The sequence below is a fragment of the Mustelus asterias genome, chromosome 15 (genome assembly GCF_964213995.1).
Source record: "Mustelus asterias chromosome 15, sMusAst1.hap1.1, whole genome shotgun sequence".
Classification (NCBI taxonomy): domain Eukaryota; kingdom Metazoa; phylum Chordata; class Chondrichthyes; order Carcharhiniformes; family Triakidae; genus Mustelus; species Mustelus asterias.
In genome coordinates this window covers 97,454,525-97,466,730 of record NC_135815.1, presented here as the reverse complement: position 1 = coordinate 97,466,730, position 12,206 = coordinate 97,454,525, and the positions used below count along the sequence as shown (strand labels likewise).

The 12,206-nt window shown below is 48.0% G+C and overlaps 1 protein-coding gene across 1 annotated transcript in view; it reads right to left on the bottom strand.

Annotated features, from left to right (window-relative positions):
* The window catches only part of sptlc3 (serine palmitoyltransferase, long chain base subunit 3), a 105,065-nt gene that overhangs the window by 33,112 nt on the left and 59,747 nt on the right, over positions 1-12,206 (bottom strand). The window contains exons 5-6 of the mRNA XM_078230385.1: positions 8,652-8,776; positions 664-757 (exon numbers count right to left, since the gene is read on the bottom strand). Coding sequence (XP_078086511.1) covers positions 664-757; positions 8,652-8,776 — 219 coding nt within the window. The remainder of the gene's footprint in view (positions 1-663; positions 758-8,651; positions 8,777-12,206) is intronic.

Genomic DNA, 12,206 nt, shown 5'->3' with positions numbered 1-12,206 from the left:
AACGGACTGATTGCAGCAAAGGAGAGATCTATCCCAGCAGAGGAAAAGCAATTGGATTTTTGCGTGGTGGTGAATGGCTAAAGCAGAAAGTTACTGATTAGAAAGGAGAAACTTTTATAGAAGCACCACAGAAAGCTTCCTTTCAGATGTCTCACAGCTTGGCATGGCTCCTGCTCTGCCCAAGACCGAAAGGAACTACAAAAGGTTGTAAAAGTAGCCCAGTCCATCACGCAAACCAGCCTCCCATCCATCGACTCTGTCTTCACTTCCCACTGCCTCAGAAAAGCAACCAGCATAATTAAGGACCCCACGCACTCCGGACATTCTCTCTTCCACCTTCTTCCATCGGGAAAAAGATACAAAAGTCTGAGTTCACGTAGCAACCGGCTCAAGAACAGCTTCTTCCCTGCTGCCAACAGACTTTTGAATGGACCTACCTCACATTAAGTTGATCTTTCTCTACACCCTAGCTATGACTGTAACACTACATTCTGCACTCTCTCCTTTCCTTCTGTATGAATGGTATGCTTTGTCCGTACAGCGCGCAAGAAATAATGCTTTTCACTGCATCCCAATACATGTGACAATAATAAATCAAATCGAAAGCAGGTAGAAAAACCCTCTGATTTTTCAGTGCAAGATCGGGGAAACGTTATGACTCACTGTTATGTTTGAACACGCGGATGGTGGCTCCCGACAAGCGCGCACCCAGGATCAGAGACGTGTGGTTCAGCTCATCACTCAGAATCAGGCAGCCCTGGAGAGAGAGAGAGAGACGTGGAGAGGGTAAAACATCCTGGTAGCTTACACTCCACCTCATTGCCTCACTTCAGCATGACAGGAGCAATTGCAATAAAGAATCTGGTGAACTGGTGCGTTGACAATAATCTCTCCCTCAATGTCAACAAAATAAAGAAGATCGTCATCGACTTCAGCAAGTGTAGTGGAGAACATGCCCCTGTCTACATCAACGGGGATGAAGTAGAAAAGGTTGAGAACTTCAAGTTTCTAGGAGTCCAGATCACCAACCTGTCCTGGTCCCCCCCATGCCAACACTATAGTGAAGAAAGCCCACAAATGCCTCTACTTTCTCAGAAGACTAAGGAAATTTGGCATGTCAGCTACGACTCTCACCAACTTTTACAGATACACCACAGAAAGCATTCTTTCCGGATGTATCACAGCTTGGTCTGGCTCCTGCTCTGCCCAAGATCGCAAGAAATTACAAAAGGTCGTGAATGTAGCCCAATCCATCACACAAACCAGCCTCCCATCCATTGACTTTGTCTACACTTCCCATTGCCTCGGCAAAGCAGCCAGAATAATTAAGAACCCCACGCACCCCGGACATTCTCTCTTCCACCTTCTTCCTTCAGGAAAAAGATACAAAAGTCTAAGGTCACGTACCAACCGACTCAAGAACAGCTTCTTCCCTGCTGCCGTCAGACTTTTGAATGGACTTACCTTGCATTAAGTTGATCTTTCTCTACACCCTAGCTATGACTGTAACACTACATTCTGCACTCTCTCCTTTCCTTCTCTATGAACGGTATGCTTTGTCTGTATAGCACGCAAGAAACAATACCTGTCACCGTATACTAATATATGTGACAATAATAAATCAAATCAAAAATCAAATCAATTTTTTTAAATGTGCAGAGATGTCGGATTGGGGGTAAAAAAAAAGATTTGCCCCTCCAGTCCCCCCAGGAATTTCCTCAGTTTAAGGGGAATTAGAAACAGATGGCCAATTGTCTGAACATTCATGAATGACCTATTCAAGGCCGAATTGATTTTCATAAATTAAATAAATGTAATTCTCCTGGGATTCTTCAGCATAAGCTCCATGAAATGCTGGAAACTTTGATTCTTCAAGATTATTAAGCATTTGGGGATCGTCATGTTTGAGGGTGAATTTCAATGCAGTTCACGTTGATGGGATGATAATCTCTTCTCTAATCTTCATTAAGTATACATTAGCAATCTACTGGTCACCCTATTATAGAAAGGATATTACTAAACTAGAAAGAGTGCAGAAAAGATTTACTCGGATGCGACTGGGACTTGATGGTTTGAGTTATAAGGAGAGGCTGAATACACGGGGACCTTTTTCTCTGGAGTGTAGGAGGCTGAGGGGTGATCTTATAGAGGTCTATAAAATAATGAGGGGCACAGATCAGCTAGATAGTCAACACCTTTTCCTAAAGGTAGGGGAGTCTAAAACTAGAGGGCATAGGTTTAAGGTGAGAGGGGAGAGATACAAAACGGTCCAGAGGGGCAGTTTTTCACACAGAGGGTGGTGAGTGTCTGGAACAAGCTGCCAGAGGTAGTAGTAGAGGCGGGTACAATTTTGTCTTTTAAAAAGCATTTAGACAGTTAATGGGTAGGATGGGAAGAGGGATATGGGCCAAACGTGGGCAATTGGGACTAGCTTAGTGGTTAAGAGGACAGCATGGACAAGTTGGGCCGAATGGCCTGTTTCCATGCTGTAAACCTCTATGACTACCATTTTCCCTTGACGATGGTCTAATTCGGCTCCTATTTCTTGCACTCAATGGCATCATCATTGCTGAATCCTTCATCATCAACTTCCTGAGGGTTACCATTCACCAGAAATGAACTGGACCAGCTATATAAATAGTGTGGTTACAAGAGCAGGTCAGCAGCTGGGAAATTTTGAGGTGCTAACTCATCTCCTGACTCCCCAAAGCCTGTCCATCATCTAACAAGGCACAAGTTAGGAGTGTGATCTGCATTCGCCTGAATGAGTACAGCTCCAACAACACTCAACACCATCCAGGACAAAGCGTCCTACTTGATCGGCACCCCATCCATAACCTTTCACTACCTCCACAGCGGCAGCATATGCACCATCTACAAAACGCACTGCAGCAACTCGCCAAGGTTCCTTCAACAGCAACTTCCAAACCCACGACCACTACCATCTACAAGGATAAGGGCAGCAGATACATGGGGACACTACTTGTGAGTTCCCATCCAAGTCATACACCATCCTGACTTGGAAATATATCAGTGTTTTCAGTAGCACAGTGGTTAGCACTGCTGCCTCACAGCGCCAGGAACCCAGCTTCGATTCCCAACTTGGGTCACTGTCTGTGTGGAGTTTGCACATTCTCCCCATGTCTGCGTGGGTTTCCTCTGGATGCTCCGGTTTCCTCCCACAGTCCAAGATGTGCAGGTTAGGTGGATTGGCCATGCTAAATTGCCCCTTAAGTGTCTCAAGATGTTTAGGTTAGGGGGAATTAGTGGGATAATACATAGGGTTACGGGGGTAAGGCCTGGTGGGATGCTGTGTTGGCGAGTCGGTGCAGGCTTGATGGGTTGAATGGCCTCCTTTTGCACTTTAGGGATTCTATGATTTTTTTCACTGGCACTGGATCAAAGAACAAAGAAAATTACAGAACAGGAACAGGTCCTTCGGCCCTCCAAGTCTGCACCGACCATGCTGCCCGTCTGAACTAAAACTCCCTACCCTTCCGGGGACCATATCCCTCTATTCCCATCCTATTCATGTACTTGTCAAGACGCCCCTTCAAAGTCACTACCGTATCCGCTTCCACTATCTCCCCCGGTAACAAGTTCCAGGCATCCACCATCCTCTGTTAAAAAATCTGCCTCGTACATCTCTTTTAAATCTCGCCCCTTGCACTTTAAACCTATGCCCCCTAGTAATTGACTCTTCCACCCTGGGAAAAAGCTTCTGACTATCCACTCTGTCCATGCCTCTCATAATCTTGTAGACTTCTATCAGGCCGCCCCTCAACCTCCGTCGCTCCAGTGAGAACAAACCAAGTTTCTCCAACCTCTCCTCATAGCTAATGCCCTCCATATCAGGGCAACATCCTGGTAAATCTTTTGTGTACCCTCCCCAAAGCCTCCACATCCTTCTGGTAGTGTGGCGACCAGAATTGAACCCTATATTCCAAGTGCGGTCTCACTAAGGTTCTATAAAGCTGCAACATGACTTGCCAATTTTTAAACTCAATACCCCGGCCGATGAAAGCGAGCATGTCGTATGCCTTCTTGACTACCTTCTCCACCTGTGTTGCCACTTTCAGTAACCTGTGTACCTGTACACCCAGATCCCTTTGCCTATCAATACTCTTAAGGGTTCTGCCATTTACTGTATATTTCCTATCTGTATTAGACCTTCCAAAATGCATTAACTCACATTTGTCTGGATTAAACTCCATTTGCCATCTCTCCGTCCAAGTCTCCAACTGATCTATATCCTGCTGTATCCTCTGATGGTCCTCATCGCTATCTGCAAATCCACCAACCTTTATGTCGTCCGCAAATTTACTAATCAATCCAGTTACATTTTAGAATCATAGAATCCTACAGTGCAGAAAGAGGCCATTCGGCCCATCGAGTCTGCACCAACCACAATCACACCCAGGCCCTATCCACATATCCCTACATATTTACCCACTAACCCCTCTAACCTATGCATCCCGGGACACTAAGGGGCAATTTAGAATGGCCAATCAACCGAGCCCGCACATCTTTGGACTGTGGGAGGAAACCGGAGCACCCGGAGGAAACCCACGCAGACACAGGGAGAATGTGCAAACTCCACACAGACAGCGACCCGAGCCGGGATTCGAACCCAGGTCCCTGGAGCTGTGAAGCAGCAGCGCTAACCACTGTGCTACCGTGCCGCCAAATGATGATTTTTCCTCCAAATCATTTATATATATTACAAACAGCAATATCACAATTATGGAACTCCCTTCCTAACAGCACTGTGGGTGTACCTACACAACATGGACTATAGCAAGCAGTTCAAGATGACAACTCACCACTAACTTGTCAAAGAGAATTGAGGGTGGTCAATAAATGCTGGTGTAGCCAGCGACGCCCATGTCCCATGAAAGGATTTTAAACATCTTACACTGAGAAACGATGAAAATTGCCGATGTGGGGACAGGTGGATTGGGGGGGATGGGGGAAGGTCACTTTGTGATGTCCCAAGGAAAAGGGCGGAAAGGGGTCGATGCTCCCTCAGATTCTTTCTCACATGGCATCATGCAAAAGATTAACATCCTCACTCTCGATTTGAGAGAAAGCAGATTCCAGAACATTCTCCACTCAACCGGAGAGTTTCTTCTGCGGGGGGGACACCGTGTGGAGTGGGAATGATAATCTGGCCGCCTGTCTGTGCTACACCTGTCTCTCGAGTGTTCAACGTGCACAGTGTGTGTGTACCCAAAACAGATAAACCTACCACCTTCCTCATGACGGTAACGTACCCCAGGGTTGAGAGGTTGCGGCCGGCAGGAGTCAGAGCTGGACATTTGCCGCCACTGTTGTTAAGAGAGGAGCTGTTGTTTGTGAACGTGTCCCGGGAGACGGGAACGTTTTAGAGAGGAACGAAGCAGCATTGAGACCAGCTCGATTATCTGTGGGACACTTCCACCGCGATGCATTTCGGTGGGGAGATGGTGTTGCAAGGAGTTTTGAACAGCACGTTACAGATGAACAATAGCGATCCCTTTCAATTAAAATTAACCATTTGTGCACAAGCAGAGAGTTTTCCTCAAATGGATCAAATGATGATGACGATAACAATTGCACATTTTTGTATCTCTCCCCTTAAACCTACGCCCTCTAGTTTTAGACTCCCCTACCTTTGGGAAAAGATGTTGACTATCTAAAGTTTAAGTTTAAAGTTTATTTTTATTAGTCACAAGTAAGGCTTACATTAACACTGTAATGAAGTTACTGTGAAATCCCCCTGGTCGCCACACCCCGGCGCCTGTTCGGGTCAATGCAACTAACCAACACGTCTTTCAGACTGTGGGAGGAAACGGGAGCACCCGGAGGAAACCCACGCAGACATGGGGAGAACGTGCAAACTCTGCTGGGAATCGAACCCAGGTCCCTGGTGCTGTGAAGTAGCAGTGCTAACCTCTGTGCCACCGTGCTGCCCCCTACCTACCTGATCTGTGCCCCTCATTATTTTATAGACCTCTATTAGAACACCGCAAGTCTCCTACACTCCAGAGAAAAAAGTCCCAGTCTATCCAGCCTCTCCTTATAACTCAAACCATCAAGTCCCGGTAGCATCCTAGTAAATCTTTTCTACACTCTTTCTAGTTTAATAATATCCTTTCTATAATAGGGTGACCAGTAGATTGCTAATGTATACCTAATGAAGTTTAGAGAACAGGTTATCATCCAGTCAACATATAGTGCCCTTAACGTAATGAAATGTCCCAAGGCAGTGGCTTAGTTGCATTAAAAACTAGACTAGTATTCCAGAGCCCCAGGTTAATGCTCTGGGTCTTGCATTTGTATACGTATAAGGGGAAGCGATGGCCGAGTGGTATTATCACTGGACTATTAATCCAAAAACTCAGCTAATGTTTTGGGGACCGTGTTCGAATCCCGCCACGGCAGATGGTGAAATTCGAATTCAACAAAAAATATCTGGAATTAAGAATCTACTGAAGACCATGAAACCATTGCCGATTGTCGGAAAAAGCCGTCTGGTTCACTCATGTACTTTAGGGAAGGAAATCTAGCGTCCTTACCTGGTCTGGCCTACATGTGACTCCAGAGCCACAGCAATGTGGTTGACTCTCAACTGCCCCCAAGGGCAATTAGGGGACAGGCAATAAATTCTGGCCCAGCCAACGGCGCTCATGAATGAATAAATAGATGATGCTTCGTAAGTGTTATAAAACAAAGTATGACACCTAGCCCCGTAGGAGGTATTAGATCAGATGACCAAAAGCTTGGTCAAGGTGTTCGGTTTAACGGAATGATTAAAGGCGGAAAGCGAGGTAGAGAGGTGTTGGGAGAGACGTCCAGAGAATGGGGCTCAGCAGCTGAAGACACGGCCAACAATGGTGAGTGATAAAAACCAGGGATGCTAAACGACCAGGTGTGTGGAACACTGATATCTCAGGGATGTCAGGGTTGATTTGATTTATCATTGTCCCATGTATTGGGATACAGTGAAAAGTCAGTGCGGCATGGTGGCAGAGTGGTTAGCACTGCTGCTTCACAGCGCCAGGGACCCGGGTTCGATTCCCAGCTTGGGTCACTGTCTGTGTGGAGTCTGCACATTCTCCCCGTGTCTGCGTGGGTTTCCTCCGGGTGTTTCCTCCCACAGTCCGAAAGACGTGCTGGTTAGGGTGCATTGGCCATGCTAAATTCTCCCTCAGTGTACCCGAACAGGCGCCGGAGTGTGGTGGCGAGAGGATTTTCACAATAACTTCATTGCAATGTTAATGTAAGCCCTACTTGTGGCTAATAAATAAACTTTAACTTTATTGTTTCTTACGTGCTATACAGACAAAGCATACCGTTCATAGAGTATGTAAGGGAGAAGGAAAGGAGAGGGGACAGAATGTGGCGTTACAGTCATAGCTAGGGTGCAGAGAAAGGTCAACTTAATGCGAAGTAAATCCATTCAAAAGTCTGACGGCAGCAGGGAAGAAGCTGTTCTTGAGTCGGTTGGTACGTGACCTCAGACTTTTGTATCTTTTTCCCGACAGAAGAAGGTGGAAGAGAGAATGTCCGGGGTGCGTGGGGTCCTTAATTATGCTGGCTGCTTTTCCGAGGCAGCGGGAAGCGTAGACGGAGTCAATGGATGGGACTGGGCTATGTTCACAACCCTTTGTAGTTTCTTGCAGTCTTGGGCAGAGCAGGAGCCATCCCGAGCTGTGATACAACCAGACAGGATGCTTTCTATGGTGATTGCAGAGATAGGGAGGGGGCAAGGCCATGGAGGGATTTGAAAACAAGTGTATCCTGGTTAATTGGGAACTAAGGTAGGTCGTCAAACACAGGGGCGAGAGGTGAATGTTCGGAAGGGGATGGGGAGCTGGGCTCTGGGTGAGCTGGACTTTACAGTGGGTAAAATATCAGGGAGCAGTCAGGGGAATAGTCAAAGTCCAGAGGCAATTGGTGATCTCATTGATGGAGCAAACATGAAGTTACATACTAATCTGGGGGGTCAAAGGTTGTGAACAGACCGGCTAAATCTCAGGCTATTGCCAGGGAGAGGGTTGGAGTCGGTAACTAGGGAATGGGAGTTCAGAGCAGGGACTGAAAACTCTGGCTTCACTCTTCCCAATATTTAAATGGAGGAAAATCCAGTCCGGAATGTCGGATAATTTATGCAGCTGGATAATTTGGCAACAATGGCCAAGTGGAAAGTGATGATGAGGTGGACAATGGTTACTTTCTGCTTCTTTCGCCAATGATTTGCTTTCTGTGCGTGTCGTACGGCTTATAGCATCATAAGAAATAGGAGCAGGCCATTCGGCCCATTGATTCTGTTCCCCCATTAGTAAAATCATGGCTGATTGCATCGTGACCTGAACTCCATTCTCTTGCCCGTCTCCCGTAACCCTCGACCCCCTCAAAAATCTCCTCAGAATACCGCTGCGGGATCTTTTACACCCACACAAACGGATCAGCCCCTTTTCCCCGAGACTGTGCCCCCGTGTTTCAGATTCCCTGAGCAGTGGTAACAAATCTCTCAGCCTCTTCACTGTCGAGCCCCCTGGGAATCTTGCACGTTTCAGTGAGATTGTCTCTCATCCTTCCAAAACCCCAGCGAACACAGGCCATAGGAGTGGATTTGATCTGACAGATAAGGAGGGGCAGTGACTCACCTTCCCAACCAGAGCAGGGATGTTCATTGAGTTGGTGGCGAACCCCATTCCGAAGGTCATGGCTGCCTCCACTCCCAAAAACTGGGCAACTAAACTTTCCAGCTGAATGTGTTTGTCAAGGTTACCTGCAAAACAAATCATAAGATGGTGGTTAAATACACAGTTTACATTTCCTCACACAGGCTGCGGAACCAGCTGTGTAAAGCTCATCATTATTTATTACTGTCACAAGTAGGCTTACATTCACACTGCAATGAAGTTACTGTGAAAATCCCCCAGTCGCCACACTCCGGCACCTGTTCGGATACACTGGGGGACAATTTAGCATGGCCCAATGTACCCAACCACCATGTCTTTCGGACTGTGGGAGGAAACCGGAGCACCCGACTCCTGTGGCAAGATGTTTAGATCCAGAGGTTTATAATCCGTCCATAGCAATGGAATGGGTACGTGCACCCAGTCGGTGGGAATTGCTGGAAAAACTGTTCTGGCAGGAGTTCTCCCGGTTCACTGGGAGATTGGGGCGCGTGCGCAATGGCGCCCCAAGCAGACTTCAGCCGGCTTCACTGGCGAGCTTAGGCTCCGACCCCCCAACCAGAACAAATCATGTTCCAGTCCAAAAAAACCACTGTCGATTGTCGCAAGATTGCGTTTTTAAACTCGCCTCAAGAAACAAGTCCAAAATTCTCCCATTTTTTTCGCACATTCGTAAGATCGCGCCCATTGGGGACACACATTTTCACACGGGGAAGGGTTAAAATCTGGCACAGGCACAATGGGACGAATGGCCTCTTCTGTACTGTAATTGTTCTGTGATAGCACAGCCCATTTGAGGGGCTGAACAGGAAGGAGATGACAAGGTAACGAGAAAGTGCAAGCAGGAGGTTGTAGTCAAATAGTGATTCATTCCAGGCAGCTGGAGCAGGAGGAGGCCATTCAGCCCCTCAAGTATGTTCCACCATTCAATCAGAATAGATCAGAGCTGATGTGCATCTTAACTCGACCCACCCACCTTCGATCAGCAACTCCCCACTCATCACACTTAACAAACACCTCTCTCCCACCCAAATGGCTTTGACCTGTCAAGAATTGAACCATCACCCTGTGCTGAGGACTGGAATGGGAGGGGGGGGGAGAGCGGGGGGGAGTGGGGGGGGAGAGCGAGAGGGGGGGAAGAGCGGGGGAGAGAACGGGAGCGGGGGAGAGAGCGGGAGCGGGGGAGAGAGAGCGGGAGCGGGGGAGAGAGAGCGGGGGAGGGAATGGGAGCGGGGGAGAGAGCGGGAGAGAGAGCGGGAGCAGGGGAGAGAGCGGGAGAGAGAGCGGGAGCAGGGGAGAGAGCGGGAGCGGGGGAGAGAGCGGGAGGGAAAAAGATAAGGAGTGATAGGCCAAGGGGGACGAGGCAGGCCGAGAGGAATAGGGAGTTCTGTAGAGACAGTGAGGGTGAGTGAATGGTGACAATGATACTTTCTTGTGTTTGTTCAGTGTCAGATGTCACTATACGAATCGAGGCTGTCTGCATTATGTTTGGTCCTCTCTCAATTCCCTCTCTACGGTGGAGTGGAACAGCAATGTTGTTTAGACAGGAATTTCAGGGACAAATGTTTTACTAAAAACTGTTTACATGAGCGTTAAACTCAATGCTGCTGAGTAAACACATGTAACTGAGGACGTGAAACAGACACATGGAGCTGATTGTGTGGCCGACGCATTCACGCTGCTTCCAGGGTGATGGGATGTTTGATACAAGTGGCAAATGTCAAACTCAATGACAATTTTAAAAATCCATTCACACGGTGTTGGCCATCTCTCGACTGCAGGACCATTTGCCCATTACAGCGGGGCAGCTAAGAGTCAACCACATTGCTGTGTGGGGGTCTGGAGCCACATGTAGGCCAGACCGGGTAAGGATGGCAGAGTTCCTTCCCTAAAGGACATTAGTGAACTAGGTGAAATTTTACCCAGCAGTAACAATAAAAATTCAGATTTATTGAATTGAGTGAATTTCAATTCCCCAGCTTTCTGGGTGGGATTTGAACCCACGTCTTTGGATCATTCGTCCAAACTTCTTCATGACAAGTCCAGGAATGTAACCACCATGGCTCGCACTCTTCATACTGGCCCACACCTACTGAGGGGAGTTTGATTTATTCATGTCCACTCCTCCTTCCTTGCTTCCTTCCCCAGCTTTCGTGCAGACTGCGTCCCTGTGGCAGCCCTGGGGGCTATCGAGCCTCACAGGCGCTCTGCCCCAACAGAGGGGGGCAGCGGGGAGGGTAGGCAAGGCAGCTCCTACAGTCTCGCCCACCCCTTCTTCATGGAATTGCAGAGCCTCCAGAGCTGCTGGCCCTCCCATTGGCTTTGCATCGTCAGGGGGCCTGTCCACCCTCTTCAACTGGGCAGCCAATTAAGAGGCAAAATCGGCCAGGCCAGCCTCGTTCCTGGCAAGCACAGGCTTGAACATGGAACAGTACAGCACAGGAGCAGGCCCTTCGGCCCAAAATGGTGTGCCGAGCATGACGTCAAATTAAACCAATCCCTTCAGCCTGCCCTTGTTCCATATTCCTCTATTCCTTGTATATTCATGTGCTTATCTAAAAGCCCCTTAAACGTCCCTATCGTATCTGCCTCCATCACCACCCCTGGCAGCGTGTTCCACACATCTACCACTCTGTATAAAAGAATTACAAATAGAATCCCTGCACTGCAGAAGGAGGCCATTCGCCCATCGAGCCTGCACTGACAACAATCCCAACCAGGCACTATCCCCGTGACCCCTCATATTTATCCCGCTAATCCCTCTAAGCCACGCATCCCAGGACACTAAGGGGCAATTTAGCATGGCCAATCAACCTGAGCCGCACATCTTTGGAGCGTGGGAGGAAACCCACGCAGACACGGGGAGAATGTGCAAACTCTGCACAGACAGTGACCCAAGCCGGGAATCGAACCCAGGTCCCTGGAGCTGTGAGACAGCAGTGCTAACCACTGTGCTACCCCTCACATTTCCTTTGAACTTTCCCCCTCTCACCTTAAGTGCATGCCCCCTAGTATTTGACATTTCAACTGTGGGAGAAAGATTCTGACTGTCATCATTTTATAGACTTCTTTCAGGTCTCCCCTCAGCCTCCGCCACTCCGGAGAGAACAACCTGAGTTTGTAAAGAACTGGGGACCCTGTTTGGCCCTGACCTCAGGGTCCTGATGCCCAGGGGAAAATCCAGCCCATTAAACCTGAATCTCAATCTTTAGTCTCACCTCCAAGCCAAGCTCAACAACAACTTGCATTTTTACACGTATAAGGGGAGGCGATGGCCTAGTGGTATTATTGCTAGACTATTAATCCAGAAACTCAGCTAATGTTCTGGTGACCCGGGTTCAAATCCCGCCACGTCAGATGGTGGAACTTGAATGCAAATAAAAATATCTGGAATTACGAATCTACTGATGACCATGAAACCACTGTCGATTGTCAGAAAAACCCATCTGGTTTATTAATGTCCTTTAGGGAAGGAAACCTGCCGTCCTTACCCGGTCTGGCCTACATGTGACTCCAGAG